This window comes from Camelus dromedarius, chromosome 8, assembly GCF_036321535.1.
Source record: "Camelus dromedarius isolate mCamDro1 chromosome 8, mCamDro1.pat, whole genome shotgun sequence".
In the NCBI taxonomy this organism is placed as follows: Eukaryota; Metazoa; Chordata; class Mammalia; order Artiodactyla; family Camelidae; genus Camelus; species Camelus dromedarius.
Window position 1 is genome coordinate 62,035,611 of NC_087443.1, and position 22,105 is coordinate 62,057,715.

The 22,105-nt window shown below is 43.0% G+C and overlaps 1 protein-coding gene across 1 annotated transcript in view; it reads left to right on the forward strand.

The window, feature by feature from the left end:
• SORCS3 (sortilin related VPS10 domain containing receptor 3) overlaps positions 1–22,105 on the forward strand; it is a 564,832-nt gene that overhangs the window by 530,848 nt on the left and 11,879 nt on the right. The window contains exons 18-22 of the mRNA XM_010987110.3: positions 268–439; positions 2,802–2,988; positions 8,721–8,854; positions 17,140–17,263; positions 18,813–18,925. Of these exons, the coding sequence (XP_010985412.3) occupies positions 268–439; positions 2,802–2,988; positions 8,721–8,854; positions 17,140–17,263; positions 18,813–18,925 (730 nt within the window). The remainder of the gene's footprint in view (positions 1–267; positions 440–2,801; positions 2,989–8,720; positions 8,855–17,139; positions 17,264–18,812; positions 18,926–22,105) is intronic.

The window sequence follows — 22,105 nt, forward strand, 5'->3', positions numbered from 1 at the left end:
GACACTGATGCGATCCGTGGCTCAGCAGGTAGGATCAATAATAATGTTTAAAGAGCTACTTTTCCCGAGATGGAGGGATAGTGGTTTCTCGGCACTTGTTTGGCTCCCTAAATGGCCGTCTTCTCTGGGACTCGGCTCTCCGGCGCAGCTGGCGCGGGACGTCTGGCTCACTCTTGCTTTCTTGCGCGCGCGCTACTGTGCGCGGCCACGCGCATGCGCGCACGCACAGCACAAACCGTACTGCTGATAATGGTCGATCCCCCTTAGGTACCGGCGGATTGTATCCAATAACTGCACGGACGGACTGAGGGAGAAGTACACAGCCAAGGCCCAGATGTGCCCCGGAAAAGCCCCTCACGGCCTCCACGTGGTGACGACCGATGGACGCCTGGTGGCAGAGCAGGGGCACAATGCGACTTTCATCATCCTTATGGAGGAGGTAGGAGCAGACACCCCCGGGTCTCGAAGTCAGAACTTACAAGCAGGCCGTTTCCCACTTCCAGATAGGGAAGAAAGGGAAGATCGTGTTCCCATAGGTCCTCCTTACAAAGTCAATGATGAGAAGCTAAGGCTTCTGGGAGAAGATGGACGGGGAGAAAGAGGGCTTGGGATGTTTAGAGACCCTCTCTCTTCCCTTCATCCCACAGTACAGACGCAGGCTGAAGTGGGGGCACTTGTCTCTCTCCGGGTAGGTACAGATCTGAACATATTCTTTGAGGTTCCTCTGTAGGCTATGCTTTGTTAATGAAATGTTTATCACCATTAGACCATATACTGTGAACTTTGCCGGAAGAAGGGAATTCACGTTATTTACTATTGCTTTCAAGAGCCTTTTTTTTTTTTTTAAACTCTTAATCCCACTGATTAGAAATGCCCACAAGGCTTTCGAAGGGTCTTGAATTTATGAGTGTGAAGGTGGAGAAAGATTTTCCCAATTCTTTAAATGTATTTTTACAAAGAATGTCACATAAGTTGCTTTCCATCAGCTACCTGCTCCATTAGGTCACCTGTTAGGTCTTCTGCAATCTGGGCAGTAAAATCAGACTGCGTTCATTCATGCCAGTATGGAAATAGCTCTGCTGTGTGCTTCTGGCTTCCTAGATGAGTTGTTTCATCTCTTTCCAAACCAGGGAAGTTTTCAGCTCTTGCTGAGCTTCTGGGGGAAGAAAGCTTGCCTGATTTACAAAGCCCTCTAAATTTAAATGCAAATTGCTGTATGCTCTTGAGATCTTGGAAAGAGACCAAAGCAGGCCAGGAGATTTTTCCCTAACTGTGAATACTTTAGAAACCTTTAAAGTCTGGCCCACACTGGACAGCACAGTGAAGGTCCCTTATCCTGGGTTGACAGATTCCTCAGCCTTCATCCACACTGGGTACTTGAATTAACCTTAATATTCAGAGGAGGTCATTATCACATTTCCCCTAGGGAGTTTCCAGGACCAGCACTATAAAAACCTTCCCTTGAATGAATGTAAAGAGCCATAATCTTATCCGTTTGACTTGCCCTCAGTTCATTTCCACTTTAATTTATATTCATAAACTCAAGGGTAGTTGACATTGTGTTGGGGGCAAGGGAGCACCTATCAATATTTCACTCACATGTGGGTTTGCATGGAGGAAGAGACAGACAGTGAAACTGTGATGGATGCATGTTCACGGGGCAGAAGGACTGGCTCGTAATTCCAAAATGATGTATTTCTCCTTTAATTCTACCAACCATTTTTTGTAAATAAGCAGAGAGATCTAATTCTTTTTCACCTGGGCTCTTTATCTTATGGTCATATTCATTGGAATTTATCCAAAATGTTGGCCCAATATAGTGGGGAGAAGGACAGGGTAGTGGGATTCAGTATCAGGGCTTAAGAAGCTAAGATCAGCTTGGGGTGGTGCAACGCACTCAAGTCAACCCCTGACATCACATCCTCAGGCAGCACCCAGGGGGCTCTTGGACTTCCAAGAGGCAGAAACATCTGTGGGCTGAGATAGAAAAGGCTTCAGGGAAGAGGAGGTTTGGGCAGGTGTAAGGAAAATCCAAGATCAACAGAGCACCAATATAATTTTGGCTGGTATGCAGTATTCATCTGTAGAATGGAAATAATCATCCTATCTCATAGAGTTATTTTGAAGGTGGTATTATATAATATGTGCCAAGTGATTAGCATAATGCTTGGAACATAATAATAAACACTAAAAATAGGAACAATTATAATTACAGCATGGTGGTTGAGAGTCTTGGTATTGACCTCAGACTGCCCGGGTTTAAAATTTGGCTCTTCCACGACTGGCTGCAAAACTTTGGTCTAATAACTTAGTTGATTGTTGTCCCCATTTCTAAAATGGAGACAGTAATACTTTCTACATTATAGAGTTGTGAGGGCATTAATTGCTTAGAACTGAAAAGAAACTTTATCTCTGTTAGCTGTTTCTATGATGATGATGATGATGACAGTGACCACCCAGGAGAAGAATAATTAAACCATGTGTATGAGGTGGCCAGGGAAGCCCTTGGCTTCTCCACTTCAGAGCTTCATGGAGGCACTATCTTATCCACAATTGCCAGTTTCAAGCAAATCATGCTGCCCTGAGCTTGGGCATCCAAGGGCAATAGGTCCATGGTACCTGCTCATTGTGCACAGTGAATATCAGATAGGAGTCTGATGATTGTGTTGAGGGTGTTTCGGCCCCCTGGAGGAGACTGCAGGTCCTCAGAGGGTGATGCTGAAGGCACAGGACCAGACATCAGATAGAGGCAGGTTGGACCATGTGAATGGGCCCAGGTCAACTGCTAGTCCCCCCTGCAGGGTGATCTCCAGAGGACAAACATTCAGCTTGACTTCGGGGATGGGATTGCAGTGTCCTACGCTAACTTCAGCCCCATCGAGGACGGCATCAAGCACGTGTACAAGAGTGCAGGGATCTTCCAGGTGACAGCCTATGCAGAGAACAGCCTGGGCTCGGACACAGCTGTCCTCTTCCTGCACGTGGTCTGTAAGTAGCATGAGCCATCCCCTCTCTAACTCTTCTCCCAGTTGACAACTCCATCTCTCCGAACTTCCTGGGATTCCAAGCTGGGCTGGATCTGGTGTGACTGCTACCCCAAATGGTGACCCCAATCAAAAAATTGAGAAGTGGGCTCATCTATGATTGAGTTTCATGATACTGAAGTAGGCTGATTATTTTGAAAATTTGGATAACATTATCTACTGGTCCCTCCTTTTCAGAACTCAGTTCTGATGTAAGTGTGCACTTGCAAACACACATTCCAATAAAAGTGCCCTCCCTTTGATTTGGAGACTCCTTAATAGAGAAAGAGGATACTTATCTCGTTCCCGGCCACAGGATGATTCTCAAGCTACTATGAATGAACGCGGCACAAATCAAAGTAAATTGTTATCTCCATTGGAAGAGCCAAGGAGGGATCGAAGAAACACATGCCGAGATTGTTTTAAATAGAGAACTAGAGCACACAAAATAACTTAATTCTTACATCCAAAGTTACTTCAACTTCATTCCAGTTATAAATCATTCTAAGAACTCTCCAAGATATTATTGTTGGCCTGGAATGTATTTCCTGGCTACTGGCACCATCCAGAACAGTGGCTGAAGTTCTAGAACAGTTGTTTATACTGGATGTGTTTTGTGTATTTGCTCTCCTGGAGCTTGACTCACATAAACTGAAACTTAAATAGGATTTTAAAATGTTGGGTCAAGGAAATGTTATTATGAGGCTGTTACTGGTTTATTTTACCTTTATATTGACATTTATGGGTCTAAGGACTTGTGTGGTTCTCATATATCCCACAGTATTTGGGATAACATGCTATATATGGTGCAAATTGTATGGTTTAGCAGAATCTAGTTGAAAACAAGGTACACCTTTCCTATTAACAACTCAGTAATGACATAAACTCTACTATATAAACCACCTACACTTAACAGATCCCTGGGAAACAGTAACCTAGCTAATCTCCTCGAATCCTGGTCACTGTAGTAGCATAAGGACCAGCAGTGGTGAGGGAAGTACATGAAAAAGACCTGGATTACTTATGTTGCATCCTTAAAGATGCCAGGCTTACACGACCATGACATAAATTATTTCTTCTCTAGGTCTTCTGACTTCAGTTTTAAAATGGCTTAGTCCTAACTGGTACCTTGCTTCACAGGACTCTAGTCACAGTAACAGGAAACACAAATGACATACCTGATCATTCACTTATGTATTCAGGGACTGTTTGTTGAGGTCTGAATGTACACAAGGCATCCTGCTAGGGGAGGCAACGATGCAGAGATGGCCCTGCCCTTGCAGGGTTTATATTCTGGTGTGTTGCGGGGGGAGGTCCTGCTAGACATGGGCCATTGAGAGCCCAAGTGGTGATGACCACACTACACCCACTGTAGTAATTCTGTCCTGGAAGCACCAGGTCAGAAACCCAGGTAGGTGGTGGTCAAGGTGTTTCCGAGGCAGGTTTAGCACAAGGGAGCCCTGTGTTTGAATTCTGATCATATCCCTCTGTTAAATGTCTAACATCGATCAGACTTTTTAATCCTCACAGACCTCTGACCCCTCACCTTTAGTACTTAGACTATGGCGAGGCTGTGAGAATCAAACTGGATCACGTGTCTGTGTCTGGGGTCCCCCAGACACCTCCCCCCAGGTTTAGTGATTTGCTAGAAGGACTCATAAGGTCAGCATCTAGTCCCACCTCCCGACTGTGACTTATTATCGTGAAGAGAGACAAAGCAAGGTCAGCAAAGGGACAAGGCCTGTGGGACCGAGTCTGCAGGAAACCAGGTGCACACGCCCAAGAGTCCCACAGAGCACGCAGCTTTCCTCCAGCAGTGAGCTGTAGCAACACGTGTGAAGGGCTACTTACAGAGGAGCTCGCTGGAGACTCAGTGCCCATGCTTTTTTGGGGGACGGGTCAAGTAGCCATCCTCTGCCTGGCTGATACCAAAATTCCAGACTCCTCGAGGAAAGCAGTTCTTCAGAATAAAACCATTTCATTGGCAAACATAGTCTAGGCAGAGTGAACCACTCTTCTCAGCCCACTGTTGATTGGAAATGCTCCCAGGGCCAAGTTCCCAAATGCCAGCAAAGGGCCAATCATACACACAGGTCTTCCTAAGGACGGCAATTTCAGAGCTCTGTTAATGTTTTTCTGTACGATGTGCAAAATGCCCCTTAGCACCCAGCTCGGCACGGGACGAATGTTACCTGTGTAGTCATTACTATGTAATTCCTGTCAACTTGCCACCTGGCACTTCTGCTGCATTTAAAAATGAAGACAAAGTTCAAACGGATTTACTTTCCTCTATTCCAACCCCCTGCCCAACCCATGTTCCTAATTCTGCCAAGAGTGGGCCTTGTCTGCCGGGCACAAATACCAGGGTGCCTCAGTGGCAAAAAACACAACAGCAAGGAGTAGGTTTATGCTGCGGGTTATGTGCGTGAAGGAGGAAATGTTCCTTGAAACTTTTATCGTGCTCGTAATTCACTCCAAATCAATCATGGCTGCATTTACCAGACGGTTACTACAGTGGAAACTGCTCTTGGCTTCACCTTGGGCCATTAGCTAACAAAAGTAGCTGCTAGCTGCCTGTAATAACCAATCTTGCACAGATTATTAGATTTTTATCAAAAAGAGCCACCATGTGACAGTGAGGATCTTAGGAGTTTGCTGTGTCCTCTCCTGAATCTCTTCAGCTTTTTCTCCCGGATCTGTGGTTTGTCTGTAGGTTGAAGCCTGGAGCTTCTGGCTCAGGATTTTTTGCCCTAAAAAGCTGGTACATGTTTTCTTCAAGGAAATAGCGTCTCAAGATGATATTTACCCAAACATGCTGGTTGTCAGGAAGCTGCCATCGATGTGGCCGTACTTGCTGGGGTGCCAATTCGTGGAAGCCCCGTCCCTTTTGTGTGTGGCATGGATTTAGGGAGAAGGAGGTTTCCTTTTATACTTTGGGGCATCAAAGGACCCAACGGTGTGAGCCCTGGTTCAGCCAAGACTAGTGAGCGACAGAAAACTGGGAAACCTGTCCTGGGCCACGAGTCATAGCGACATCATCACTGAACTGTGGAAAAGCCTGGGGTTCTCATGAGCTGGCCAGGGGAAGGGGCTTCACACATTTTGAGGGAGACAGAGAAGAACCGAAGCATTACTGCTCAGCCATAAAAGGAAATAAGCTAATGCCATTTGCAGCAACATGGATGGACATGGAGATCGTGATTGTAAGTGAAGTAAGCCAGAAAGAGAAAGAAAAATACCATATGATACCACTCATATGTGGAATCTAAAAAAAAAAAAAAAAAAAAGACAGAAATGAACTTATTAACAAAACAGAAACAGACTTCCATAGAAAATAAACTTATGGTTACTGGGGGAAGAGGGGTGGGAAGGGATAAATTGAGAGTTTGAGATTTGCAGATATTAACTACTACATATAAAATAGATAAACAACAAGTTTCTACTGTATAGCACAGGGAACTGTATTCAATATCTTATAGTAGCCTAGAATGAAAGAGAATATGAAAACGAATATATGTATGTATATGTATGACTGAACTATTATGCTCTACACCAGAAATTGACACAGCATTGCAAACTGACTAAACTTCAATTAAAAAAAAAAAAAAGGAAAGAGGTATTGACTTTGAGGGTAAAGGGAGAAGAATGAGAGATCTGAGGCTGGACGTTAAAGACTCTGAGATGTTAATATAAGACACAGGTTTCTTACCTTCCTCCCAGGACACAGCCTGGCCAGGGACCCCACCCCATCACCTCATTCTCTTCCACATTTGTCAGTAAAACACAAAAAACAAAGAGCGATAAATCAGATAAACTCCTAAAAATGAGTAAATAAAGCAGGCCAAAGTGGCCAGTGTTTTTTCACACCTTGTGCTTTTTTTTTTTAATTCTCACCAACAATCAAACCATACAAAAATAATTAAACAGACTTCCTTATTGAAAATAATTAAACCTTCAGCCAGATGTGCATCTGAAATGACAAGGTTTGAAATTCTTTCCTGGACGGAGTCTTGAGGTGCCGGATGACTGGGTCAGGTGAGAGCACAGGCAGAGAGGATTTTCACACTGTAAACACGCGGATTCTTGGTCACTTTCTGATTGTTCGGGAAAATGCCAACTGGACAGTGTCACGCAGGTCTGTCTGATCAAACATTAATCCTGTCCCAATATGTTTCTCTCAATATAAGTTTACCCATGACACAGGATATGCTTACTGTCTTAAGAGGGACTTCTCCCCAGTGATACACAGAAGTAGTGTTGGTGTGGTGGTGTTGGTATAAATAGTGCCAATCCATAATTAATGATGTGGTCCTTTTAACATCCACACATTACTTTCATATGCTTTTACTCATGTAAGGAAGGCAGAGGACCGTGCAGCAGTCTGTGTAGGGTCAAGGTTCTGGAAGATAGAGGAAGAGGTTATAAGCTAAAATTAAACAGAAGCAGAAATGAAAAGTGTCCATCTGTTTTCTTCCCTTTAAACTGAGCTACCTCCAGAATAACCAAGGATGTTAAACAGTGAAGGCTGAGTGGCCTGAAAAATGTCCCACCTTTGAGAAGAAGTCAAGGTCCCCAGGCTAATGAGATGTTCATGCTACGGTTGTGACCATTAGTTACTTTGGCTCATCAACACTGTCATGGTGGAAACCAGGAACATGTGCTCTAACTGAGTGTGGACAGAAAATATTTTAACTGGATTTGGTTAAGTAGGACAGATATAAGGAAAGGAAAAGAGGAAGAAAGGGAGGAAAAGAAGGGGGTAGGAAAAAAAATGAACAAAAACAGGAAGAGAAAGGGGTGGGGGCTGGGGAGAAAATCCCACAGAGTTAAAAAAAAAATAGCATATCCACCCCTTAAATGCAATGCTGACGCATTAACATTTCCCATCAGCGTTTTCCTCTTCTCATGTTATTTTGGAAATGAATTAAGTTAAAATCCTTACTTATTATGCATAGAGTGTGTTCCAATATATTCTCTTACTTGCTAGTTTAGAACTTGAGACTGCTTGTATCAGTTTTCTGAGGAACAAGAAAAAAACAGAAGTTTGATCACCTTTTTGCGAGCAGCTTTTTTTTTTTTTTCTTATTTGGGAACCTGGCGCTTATTTCTCCTTCAATCTAGGGAGATGTGCATTTCTCTTTTTATAAAACAGCCTTGCCAGCTTCTCAGTGACACCCACTGTGTGTGAGGGTTGCAGATGACAGGCCCAAAGGCCGATCGTTGAGCAAGGTGGAACCAATAAACAATTGAGGATAATGGACGCGCCCTCCATCTAGTACACTGACCCCAAATCACAATACAGGCTAATCGCCAGAAATGAGAGAGACCACTGTTTGCCTTCCTATTTATTGGCTAAGTGTCCAATAAGCTAGCTTTGTCCTTGGACTGGAAGTTCATAAGCATTCGCAGCTGGGCTCATCAGATTTAAATAAAGTTCCCGTGTCACTGAAAAAACATCTGAAGCCGGATTGACTTCCCTTATTATATGTGATGCTTTATTTCAAGCACGCGCACACACACACACACACACACACACACACACACACACACACACACACACTTCTCAACATGTGTGAGTTTACGACGATTGTTTTATCACAGGTGATGGTAATAGGGGTTAGGAGGAGGAATCTGGGAGTGTGATAGATTGCTTATTCAGGACTGTGAGCACTGACATTGTTTTTCTCATCCCCTTAGGTCCTGTGGAGCATGTGCACCTCCGAGTTCCGTTTGTGGCCATAAGAAATAAGGAGGTCAACATCAGTGCAGTCGTGTGGCCCAGCCAGCTGGGGACCCTGACCTATTTCTGGTGGTTCGGCAATAGTACAAAGGTGTGGCCCTTTCTGATCGGTGTCTGATTAGATCTGTACTGAATGTTCCTATGTTCCAACTTCTATGTTGATGTTGGGGGTGCTGGGGATGTGGGCCACAGGGAATGCACAATGACGTGCTGGGTCCACGTACTTGACTATGACATACCTTCCTGCAGCAAGTTCATTGTTATAATCTGGAGAGGCCCGGTAATCCATAGGAAGAAAGAGTACTGGGAGAATCTGTACAAAACTGGTTGTCCTTGCTCCTCTAATGAATATTTCTGAAACTTCACTGGCTCCACTTGTTCTAATCTCAGCCTTTCTACTCACTAGCTATATAATATGAGGAAAGTCACTTAGCATCTCTGGGATTAAGTGACGCCATCTGTGAGAGGTGAATTAGCTATCTCAGTGCAGGAATGTGGAAGTCAAAAGGGGGTAATGCGTGTAAAGAACCTTTATCAAGACCTGCTAGGTGTTCTCTGAAGGCCAGGCGCTGATGTTCTTCCTCTTGGGTGTGGGACTGTGGGTCTGACCTGACAAAGGTCTCAAAGAAAGGGATTAAAGGGCCAGACTCTGAACCATGCAGACACTCCCTGCTCCTAGCAACTGTTGGTAGGGAAGCTTGTGCCAGGAATGACCGTGCTTGTGTGACAGGAGCTGGGAGCAGCTAGGCTGAGCGTCCCTCAATTTAAGGGCTTCATGTTTCTCTCCCTTCTTGTTTTTGCCTTTGCAGTTTCTTGAGTCATTCTTGATGTGATTGTCATGGTCCATGTTAGACCTTTACTTTTTAAAAAATAATTTATGAAAGATAATCATACCAGACTTGGAAATGCTGGGTATCTAAAAAAAGGGGGAAAATATTCCAGTTGCCAGTGTAGTAATTCCTTTGAAAAAGTTTTATTTGTTTGTTTTGAGATGGCCAAAAAGAATTTTGGCTCCTGCAGGATAGGAATGGGAGATAATTTTAGGGAGGCAGCCAGACAGGTGGAGAGAACGTGGACCTTGGAGTCATGGGGACAAGGGTTAGGTTTCCAGCACTGCTGCATGTTGGCTGTGTGAGCTTGATCAAGTGACCTGGCCTAAAATTTAATTCACTCAACTGCAAACTGGGGGGAATGATGCCCGTATCATCTTGATTTTTGTGAAAACTAAGTAAGAGAATACGTCTCTCCCTGGCACACACTAGCTACTTACTAAATGGATACTTTTTACTTGGGTATAAAAACTGGCAGTTAGGATGGGTTGATAGAAGACTGAATGAGATTTAGGGACCCAAGGGACACTTTTCTGTTCACATTGTTTGTGCCTTGTACTTTCTGTTCCTTAGCATAGGCTCTGATGCTGCTACATTTCTGGTGTTATTATTCACGAGGACACTAGGTCAGGAGGTTAGTTAATAAGATCCCCAGCTGATACATCAGAGAAGTGAAGCTCCCTTTGTGGTATGAGCATCCTGAGGTCAAACAGCTGGTTAACTGTGGAGCCAGGCCTAAAGCCCAGGTCTCCTCACTCCCGTCTGCCACGCACTGCGCCCCCGCCCCCGGCCGCAGGGGGCTTCAGCTGCGTGACTCTGTTCATCCCCTGGAGGTTACAGACCCTAAAATTCTGCTTCGAACACCAGCAGATGTACATGGTGAAAGAAAAAGAGAAAATCGTCTTGGAGGATGCAATCGGAAAGAGAAGGCTCTTAACTTCATTTCGCCTCCAAGGATGTGAGGTGCGGGCTGTCAGGCCGGGGAATTCTTTTCTGTTAGTGGTTGTTCACCCGGTGATCTTTGCGGAGAGACTGTGGTGTGTAAGGAGGGCAGCTCCTGGCCGTTATCAACACAGTGATGGACTCAACAGCCTACAAGGAACTGAGGATGTTTTTTTTTTAATTTTTTCTCCGAGTGCTGATTCTAAGACCTGAAATACCAGACTGTGTCTAATAAATATTTGATCAACAGAGAAGTGCACAGAGTGAATGGAGTGCTGAGTTTCTACTTCTCTAATGATTATCTATGTTAGTTTGAACAAATCACCTGACCTGAGTGTCAGTGTTGTTTTCTCTAAATCAAGGATACTAATATCCAATCCATAAATGTGGCTGAGTTAATATTTGGAATCTCTCTCCCTCTCATCTATCTATCTGATCTATAGTATGCCATATTATGAGAGAGAAATTTTAAAATTGCAGAATGGCTTTATAGTTTTTTTTTTTTTTAACTTGATGATGACCTGAGGTGTTCCTTTGGTTAGAAATTTCCATCTATAAACTTGAGCATAAAGTGCCGTACAAATATCCAGATCTCAGAGGTCTTACTAGGTACTGGATCCAGAGATCCAGGAGAAATGATGGTACATTAGAGGCAGTAGAGTAGAGTGGTTTTGAAATAAGACAAATCTGGGTTGGGGTCCAGACTCAGATTCGTCTTGCTGTGTGCCTTTCATCAGATCAGGTAACTTCTCTGTGCCTCAGTCTTGCTCATTGTAATGTCAGAGTAAGACTAGTAATGGCTACACGTTAATGTTGCTTTGAGGATTAAGTAAAGACAGGTGTGTAAGGTGCTCAGAACGCATCTAAGCACTTGAACATGTCAGTCAAGTCACCGCTGTGCTTCTACATCCCAGTGGCAGGTCTGACTTGGTTCCACAGATCTCTCTCCCACCTCCAAAGCATGGTTTTCGGACCCATTTGAAAGAGGTATATTTTCAGTGCTTTGGCTCAGGCCAGAAACACATCAAGGTGGCCACAGGGCCTGATAATTGATCCAGTGAGCTTCATATTTTTCTGGCAAATGAATGTCTTTGGGTGTCTTAGTGAGTTTTCTGATTGTCAAGCCATTTAGTTAGCTTTGATGAACAAATTGATCTGTAAAGGGAGGTAACACTAATTTTGAGCATTTATTTCCTAGCATTGGCTTTGCACTAGGCTGTTTATATACATTATTTTATTTAATCATCAGAATGTCACTGATGAAGGAGAAATTTTCCTGTGTGTGTGTGTGTTTCTATGTGTTGTGACCAGGTGAACTGGACAGGTTCACCCAAGGGGCTGAATTAAATCAACCTCTCAGTAAGAATCAGCCCTCCCGCACCCTCACCCCGTTAGAGCCAACCCTCCGCTCGGTGCCCTTGGGCACAAAGAGCACTTACGACCCTGTCCCTACCTTCAAGGAGATTACACTCCTGACGAGAAGGCGAGATGAACACACACACAGTGATTGGTGAGCAAGTGTGATGCTGTATAAATAAACAGGAGAGAGCAAACATTCCTGAAATCCACGTAGGCTCATACACCTACAGACGTATCGGCAGGAGATGTGAAGTTGTAACAGTGGTTCCGTGTATCTTTTTCAAGAACCTGAATTTTGTCCTAGATGTTATGAGGAACATAACAAAGCAGCATACATTCCATTTGTGGCCCTTAAGAAATCCATTTGAGAATGTGGGGTTGACATCCAAGAACAGATACTATAAGGTACAGTGATAGGAATGTAACATTACCAGCCCAGCCAAGCAGCCGAGGGGGCGGTGGATGCAGGGCTTCTTGGTCCTGGAGCAAGTCGTGTGTGAAGCTGGCCCTAAGCTGGCACTGGAGGAGCGGCAGAATTGAGGCAGAGAGGAGGGGAAGGGATTTGTGGCAAGGCTTTGGGCATGTTTGTGTTCTACGTAGACTGATTGCACAAGAGCAGGATTCATTTGGGAAGAAATTGCATAAAAAAACTAAAATGGGGGCAGATAGATGACAGATGGCTTTGAATGACATAAATGGATGCATGTTATTTTGTCATGAGACTCAGATTTAGGATAGGATAATGGAAGATAGAACCAGATTCATGGACAGTGATACTTTAGAGAGTAAGATACTTTGGAAGAGTTTTTAGAGGGGATGTGTGTGTGTGTGTCTGTGTGTGTGTGTGTCTGTGTGTGTGTGTCTGTGTCTGTATGTGTGTCTATCTGTGTGTGCGTGTCTGTCTGTGTATGTGTGTCTGTCTGTGTGTGTGTGTCTGTGTGTGTATGTATTCGAGGGAACTTTCTTTTCCCAAACTGAATTTCCAAAATAATCCCATAGTCATAATACATCTTTACATATGATTTACTTTATTTAATTTTGGTCTTTTAGATTTTGGTATTTTAGATTTTTTTTCTTATGTAGTTCTAATCATAGCATATCCACAATTACATATTCTTCCTTCTCTTCATATAATAAGCACTTTCCACAAAGTACTATGTCATCTGCTGAAGATTTTAAGTGAGGCAAGCATAGTGATTACATAGTCTGTCCAATTCGGGAATGGCAGGTTTTATTAATGTATACATTTAAAATGTGGAGATGTTATAATATTTAGTATATATTTGACTTATTGTGTATGGGGAACTGGTGTAGACTGCATCCAAACATTTCCCTGAAGCTCCCTGATCTATTAGTCAAGCAAGAATCTCGTAACTATACAGTTACTCAGAGCTTTGTTGATGTCTTGCTGGGCTCAGTGGATAACATGTGACCTGTTGCCCATGAGGGATCCTCTGTGGGCAGGGATGTAGCCCACAGCCTAGGCAGGGCATGAGCCTTGCTATGGGCTGACCCTGTAATTTGGACAAACACAGAGACAGAGAAGGCAGTTGGCTGCCCTGTTGGATTTGTGGGGCTCTGAAAGGCCAATTTGCTGGGATTAACCGAGGTCTGGCTTAATAAATGTGTCTGCTTGCCTAATAGATTTAGTAAATGAACCTTAAAATGCTTGATTTAATTTAGCATTGTGCACTATATATGGGTGGCCAGTGAAGAACTCAAGAATCCTGTGGAGTGTTCCAGCTTTGCAAGGAAGGTGAAATCAGCCATGAGGCTGTAACAGCTGATGAAAAACAAAAGCAATTTGGAAAACAAAATTAGCTTCTGCCATTTCCCCAGCACGGGGGCCCGTGGTATGCTACCCAGGGACCAAGTGTCCGCATTCAACACAGTTTGTTTGCTGTGGCTCAGAGCCGTGCCTGGCTGGTGGGGTGGCACGCTCCCTCCCACCTCAGATGGCATTCCCTTGTCCTGCAGACTGGCATTCTTGCTTGGTTCCTGGATCTCCTGGGAAAGCAGCCAGATGGAGTGGAGATCAAATCTGCTGGGACGGGAGGAATTCCACTCCTTTTAGAAAGAGATGTCATTGCCCAGCACAGCACCAGTCACTCAAGTCCAAGACAAGGAGAGTGTGCAGGGAGAGGAGAGGGGGTCCACACAGACCACTGAGGGCTGAAGATGATGACATGAAAGTCATGAAGGTTCCTTGAAGAGAAAACCTTTAGGGAAGGAAAGTATCCTGGTGGTGAGAGGTGGGAAGAGATTAGCAGTACCTGAAGGCAGTAACCGAAATGGAAGGGCAATAGAATAGAGTTATGGTCAGAGAGAGCAATATTCATGGAATCAAGAAAAAATAAAAACACATCTATGATTTCTTTTTTGTTGTGTTTCTCTCCCAACAGTTTATTATTAAAACTTCAAACATAAACTCAAATTGAAATAATTTTAGTGACCATCCATATACCCACCACCTGTAGTCTATATCAACATCTACCACACTTGTTTTATCATATGTCTATTTATCTGTTCACCCTTCCATCCAGCTGTCAATCTATCTTAATTTTTTTATTCATTTCTAAGTAAATTTCAGACACTTACGTGCTTTGTGCTAAATGCTTCAGGTTACAGATCATTATCTAGAATTCAATATTTATTTAGACTTTTCTCCCATGGAGGTATTAAATATATCCACAGTGAAATGCACAGATCTGAAGTGTGCACTTCTGGAATTCTGATAAAGGCTTATTCCTGTAACCCAAACTCCTATCAAGATATATAGTATTGCCTCCACTCCCCAAAAGTTCTCTCTCACCCCTTCTCAGTCAGTTGCCATCCCCCAGAACCAACCACTATTGTTTTCCATCATGAATTAGATTTGCCTTTTCTAGAACTTCATATAAATGTAATCATATTATGTGAATTATTAAATATAAGGCTTATTTCATTTCTTATGGTTTGGGAACTTACCCATACTATTGTGTATATTAGTTCTTGTTCTTTTATGTTTATTGTGTGATATATTATGACTTGCTTATTTATTTTCCTGCTGATAAATTCTCCTAGGCTCTTTTTGGATTTTGGCTATTATGAATATATTGCTATGAACATTTTTTTGTTTGTGGATATATATTTTCTTTTATCTTGACTAAATTCTCAGGACTGCAATAGCCAAGTCATAAATATAAAATGGCACAACTACTTTGCAAAAAAATATTATTGCAATTTCTTGCAAAACTGAACTTTTTCCCACAGGGTTGCACCATGGGACATCCCACCAAAAATGTATGAGCATTCCAGTTAGTCCACATCTTCAACAATGTTTGATACTATTACTTTTAAAGAAGTTTAGCCATTCCATTTGGTCTATAGAGGTATCTCATTTTCCTTCCAAAGAATAGGACTAAAGTAATGAAGCAATTGAAGATATTTTGACAGGTAGGACCTAAGGAGTTGACTAGTAGAACTATGAAGTTTACCAGAAGCCATTCATCAATGCTGTATATTCTGACTTTTGAATGAGTTCTCATATCTTCTAACTGAAACTTTTAACTTGACAGATAAAGAACTAAGGGCCACAATGGAGACAAATTTTGCCCAAAGTTGTTCATTAAAATAGTAACAAAGCCAGAGTTTCATGTCTCTGTTCTCCTTATACTGCAGATGGCAACTCAGTGGTTCCCCCTTTCTGTTTATTCCATGTCCATGGCCACCATTGCTGTGTTGAGCTCAATTTGACTTCAGTTTCCTCCTCAACACAGGACACTAAACAGCCACTGTCGGCCCACTGGAGTTGATGTCCATCACAGAACCTACTTGTACCTCATTTGCTGTTTAATTAGTAGCACCACACCCTTGTGTGTATCATCACAGAGCCACAGGATGGGGAAGAATGCTTGAATTCTGGGGCTTACCCTTAGTTAAGGGGAAGTGTACAGCTGTTTCCATACTCACTTCTTTCTTTCATTTTAGCAGAGAAGAAAGGGTGTCAGAAGCTTAGGGCAATATTTCTAATCCTGCTCAACTCTAGCTATCAGCCTGGTCATAAAAGAGAGCAATAGAATTTTAAAGCCAAACAAGAAAATTATTGTTTCAGAGGCCCAGCTGAAAATTCTGAGCTAGAAAGGGATTTAAGTCTTGCAGCAGGGATGCTGTCTGAAAGCTGCATCTCTGAGCCTCTGCAGGTCCAGGGGCTCACATCCACACCTTGTTCAGCTAAGAGTGCATGGGTGCATGGGTGTGCCGTGTGAGCACAGGCCATTACACACCCTTAAAGGGCAACTCTCTGCATCCCCAATTGGCCACATTATTACTCTATCACATTGTCCTAACACACAGAGAGGACACAGAGTCAGCTCATCTGTGCTTGTGACATCTCTTTGTGAGCTGCCTCCTACTACTCTCTTACCTTTGCAAACACCAGCAAACTTGAGAGGGCCTGGGCCTCAAGATAGCTGCTGAATAATGACTCTTCAATCTCAGAACCTGCATTCTCTTCTCTCCAATAAGCTCTTGCTTCTATCAAGATCCTAATTCCCAGGGGAAAAACATATATACTTATTCTCTTTCTTTCTTTATCCCTGGCAAGTCCCTATCTGTTATGATCAGGAAAAGAAAACAGAAAAAGAAAAAAAAGATTAAAAAGGGAGCACAGATATATATGTTTATATGTTTTGCAACCTATTTAAAATGTTAGAAACGCCCTGCAATGGAAAAAACAGATATGATAAGACAGAAAGTCAGTACTATGACCATGTATCCAGGTTACATAAGACTCTGCTATATTGTGCCAAGGATGTGTGATACAGAATTAAGTAAAACATGGTCACGTCTCTGAAAAATCTTACAGTCCAGTGGAATACAGGATGGAAATATAAGTGACATGGAATATAGAGGGTAAAGAGAAATGATCATCTATTCCCAGAGCCACTAGGAACAGATTACAAAAGGTGCATCTACTCTGCCCCAGGAGAAGGAACAGAATGATGTGCAGAATCCAGGGTGTCCAGTCTTCATCTCAGAATTAATAGTTTACAGTGTATTTCAAGTCTATTAATACTCTTCATGGATACTGGGTATATAATCACAGTTTTGCAAAGCTGGGTAAAATAATTTTCTTTTTCAAGTTAGGATTCCCTGGGGGTTTGCAAATGCTATGCAGATTTGTGACCGTCTGCGATTTATAGGAAAGGAGGGAGTCTAAAATCCCATAAAGGGCTAAGTAAAGGTTTCTGCTTCTCTCTTTCAGCCCCTCATCACCTTGGACAGCAGCATTTCCTTCACATTCCTAGCAGAGGGGACCAATACCATCACTGTCCAGGTGGCTGCTGGGAATGCCCTTATCCAGGACACGAAAGATATTGCAGTTCACGGTAAGCCCTGAAAATCGTCCTGTGTTGCCCCCTCCTGCCCAGCCAATCCCCTCCAACTGCCCTAGCAGCAATTGCTGACTGCTTTGGCAATTCCCTGAGCAGTGGGAAAATTATATAGGTCCACAAAAGGTATCCAAACCTACTCCTTACCTTCTCCCAGAGTAGATACTGAGTTTGTCAGAGAAGCTAGTCACTGACAGGCATTTCTTATCACTTGTGATGTGTCTGCAGTACAACCTGATGGTCTCACTAGACAGAGGTGTGTCATAAGTTGAAAGAGTGCTGAGCTGGAAAGACTGCCCTAGAAGCCTCTAGCCCTGATGACCTGCTGAGGTCTCTGTAACACACATGTGGCACCCACTCTTTGTGAGGATGGGCACAGTGATTTTAAAAGTTGGAGGAGTCATGGTCCCTGCTTTTGAAGAACTCATAGCTCAGATACTGAGATGAACTGCACTTAACTGATGTGTTTTTTTGATTGTTGACGGTTCTGACATTTTTGGCTGCAAAGACTGAGACTAAGGCTAAGAATATAAGGGCAGAGCAAGGAATGAGAGTGGTAAATGGGCCACCATTCTGTTCTCAGTCCTGGGGAACCATTCTTTTTTTTTTGTGGGGAGGGAAAATATTTGGGTTTACTTATTTTTAAAATGCAGGTATTGGGGATTGAACCCAGGACCTTGTGCATGCTAAGCACATGCTCTACCACTGCGCTATATCCTCCCCAGCCTGAGGAACCATTCTTAATTATTAAATTTATTTTAAATCAAATCATGCTTCTGCCACCGTCCCACAAACCACCCTCAGACCTGTAAAAGCAGCCAGTCTACTTAGGATTTTCTAGAAAGTTGTCCTAAGGTGTGTGATCCTCTGACCCAGATTATAGTTCTTCCACTTTACCCCAGATGAGTGCCTTTTCCTACAACGATGCAAATTTGATGCTCAGGCCCTCTCATTGGGCACTTGGAAGACTTTCTTTTTTTAAGTAAACATTTTTTGAAGTATAAATTTAATATGGAAAAGTACACAGATCATAATAAGTGGTTTAACTTCATGAATTACCATGAAGTGAACAGATGTGTGTACCTACCAACCAGATCAAGAAACTGAGTGTTACCCATCCCCCAGAGACAGGGGTTCAAGGTACTTTCTAACCCCCTGAGGCAGTTTCTAGCAGGAGGGATGGAACCAAGGGAAGGACACAGAAAGGTTCCATTCTGATCAAGCCCAACTTGTTAATGCTTTCTTGTTGCCTCTGCCTGACAGCACCTACAGCAGCAGAAGTCTCCTCCTTCTGGAGTTTCATACTTCTCATTCATGTCAGATAATGTTTATTTACAAGAAGAAGTCCTTAAGACTTCAGGAACTAACAGAAATGGTGGGAGCACCAATCTACTTCCAGTCACCAATCCCCACTTTCTTTCAGAAGTCAGGAAACAGGCTGAAAGGAAGGAATTCTGGCTGAGGCCACACGAAAGCCTGGGCCATTTCATGGAGTCCCTTCCCCCATCACACCCTCTCTCAGCCTCACTCACACACTCTCTTGCAGAATACTTCCAGTCCCAACTCCTGTCATTCTCTCCTAATCTGGATTACCACAACCCTGACATCCCTGAGTGGCGGCAAGACATTGGCAATGTTATCAAGCGGGCTCTGGTGAAAGTAAGTTGGCTTTATCTTTGCTTAAGTCTTCATGAAAAAAGAACCAGATGGTGTGGCCCAGAACACATTTCCATGGATTAAAACCACCATTCTACAGTTACACAGAGATGATTTCTCTGTAAAAAGAGAGAGAGGAAAGAAGAGTGGGGAAAGTGAAGGATGGAAAGGAAAGATGGAGAGATTAGTGGGGAGAGAAATAGACAGAGAATCAATCTAGGGTTTGAGGATGGGAAATTGGCCCCATCCTTAGCCTCAGTTTTTCTAAGACAGGAGCTTGATGCTTTTAATGAAATAACAGATGGGCCACTCATTGAGTCTGTACTAACATCACTCACTTGGTTGGCTGTTTGCCCACCATTTTTTCCTTCTTCAACTAGACACTCAGACTCCAAGACTCCCATTGACCCACTGTATGTGGCCATTGGAAGGCTGCAGGCCAGGAAGCAGAGTAGTATGCCAGTGGACTCTGGAGTTACAGAGTTAGCCCAAGGTCGTATTTTCCTTACAGAAGGTTGAAAGGGTTTTGATAACCCTTTGCTCAGACCTAGGTACTATATAATGATGACTAAAACAGGGACAGTTCAATTGTAGAGAGAAGTCTAATATGCGACTGGTTCTATGGTAGAGGCATGGCCAACATTTCAACAGAGCATGGAGAGAAGTGTGATTCTGTCCAGGGAAGTGCAGGCTTAACACATATTTGTGATTCAGTTAACACTTGTGGACTATTAGAATGGTCTTTGGAAGGGATACTTGAACTCTGTTTTAAAGGATAAATAGTAGATAACAGAGAGGATGATGTCTTTCAGGTAGAATGAACAGCATGTGCAAAGCCATGTCTACTGGAAGAGCACAGTGTACTTGGAAATGGGCAGTTTAGTGTAGTCAGTCTGTCTGTTACAAGGGCAGGTGTGACTCACGTCGAGCAGGGATGGTTAGGGCAACTTGTGAAGGCTCTGAGAAGCCAAAAGGGATTTGACATACATCCTGTAGGCTCTGGAAGGTGTAAACATTTTTATTATTCTGTAAGTAAATAAGTCCTGACAATAGATTTATATTTCAAATACCCATTCTTGTGGCCAGAGGATGGGCTCTTGAGGCAGGAAGTGAATAGGATGGGGGAGGATTTCACAAAAGATGACCAGGTACAAGACTACTGCAGTTGTCTGAAGCAGACATAAGTATATCCTGAAGAGGAGAGATTTACTACTTAGGAAGTTGAGCAATAGAATTTCTGACTAGTAAAATGTACTGTGGATGACAGGGAGGGAAAAGCTTTCTGATTATAAGAGTAGGTAGGGGATGGTTTTCCTTGCCATTCATTCATCAAATAGGGGGACTCTGTAGAAGAAACCTGCTTGGGAGAACAATAATGGTTTGATCTTTTATGTGAGTTTGGAACGCATGAGGAACAGTTGGGTGAAGGTAACCAAGAGAGTTGAGGATGTGGATGTGAAGATCGAGTGAGGCTTCCACTGGAGGTAGAGATGTGGGAGATGAGGTCATGGAGGTCCTTAGATCCCCCCAAGGGGGAGTGGGGGGCAGGGCAGAGATGGAGCTGATGCTCCCCAAGGCAGAGGAGAAAGGTCCATGGAGGGACATGGCAAAGGAGCTGCCAGAAAGGAAGAAGAATAAACAGAATGAAATAAGAGCATTCCTATGGGGAGCTGCCCACAAGAAGAACTTCACCGCAGATCTTTTTACAAGAGATTGTTCGTAGATGGGGATGACAATGAAATTGATCTTGTATGCCATTGACTGTGAAACAGTCAGGATTGTGCTGTATGTGGGTGATTGTATTTATTTAAAACATACACACTTTTTGATAAATGACTTAGTAATTTTAATAATGTTAATAAATAATAATAATCAACCTTTTCCATTGATACTTGGGCCTTAAATCTCACTCATATGTCCCTTTGGATGAGATTAAGTGACTCTAGACATGGCGCTCCAAGGTCCCGCCTAACTGAGTGATGCTCCCTGGGACGTCTCTTCCCTGGGATGCAGAGTCACACCAGCCACGGCACTCATAGGCTCATCTGACGAGTCCTCTTCTCCACTGGGTGGTTGTCTGCATTTTGCTTCTCAGTCTCGTCTCTGGTACTTGCTTCCCCTGGCTGGTTAGAACAAGGCCATCTTGCCCCATCACTTGGGCACTGAGACATCTAGCTACTTAGGGCCACGACCCCCAGCAGGAAACTGAGTTGTCGGGCAAGGCCTCTGGGATTCCACCAGGATGCCTCCCCGCCTTGGAGAACTTTTCAGGCTTCTGACTGCTGCTGGCTAGTTCTCTGCAAGTGGACGCTCTCTCTTTCCTTCATCACGTCCCTGAGCATCAACTGCAATCTGTAAGCCTATTTCCAAACAGGAGTCAGAGCTCAGCAAATACACACACATACATACATAATTTGAACTGACAGAAGAAGGGGTGTTTTTCTGGATAAAAGACCTTCAGGAGACACATAGGAAAGAACAGTCCTGCTCTTTACAGGGGAGAACTCAGAGTATTGTTTTCTTAAAGAATTTGCCTTCAGACAGAAGCTTTCTTTTCATTTTTATTAAAAAGCAATATAATCCTTTTACTAAACACGCAGGAATAGAAAACTTCATTTACAATTTCAGCATCTTAACTTTTAGTGTTTTGTTTTTTACTTGTCTGCATTTTTATTTTTATAGAGTTGTAACCAAAGAAATACAAGGAGACAGATCCAAATACAGCTATTAAGTGATTTTCCATGTTGCCCCACTGCATGAGTTATCATCTTAATGGTGGAATAACTGTTACTTACTTAACTTTTAAAAAAAATATTTGAGCTTTTCCCATTTCTTTGGTATCATAAATATTGTGTTTCTTCCTCCCTATGGCTTTTCCTATACGTTGGGTCATTTCTTTCGGACAAACACTCCAAGTTACAGTTACTGAATGAAGAGTCTGAATATTTTTATGACCTTACAGTAAGTCTTTTGAAATACAAATTGGCAATTTGTATCAGTTCGTAGGGCTGCCTGCAACAATTGAGGAAACCTCTTAACTGAAGCCTCGCCAGAATTAGCTCTTTTAACTTAATGAAAAATCCTGCTTCAGTAAGTGAAGACAAGAGCTGCTTTGCATTTTTTTAAATTCTCATTTTTCTGTGTTTGTTTACAACTTCTTATTTTTCCTTTGCAGCCAGCCTG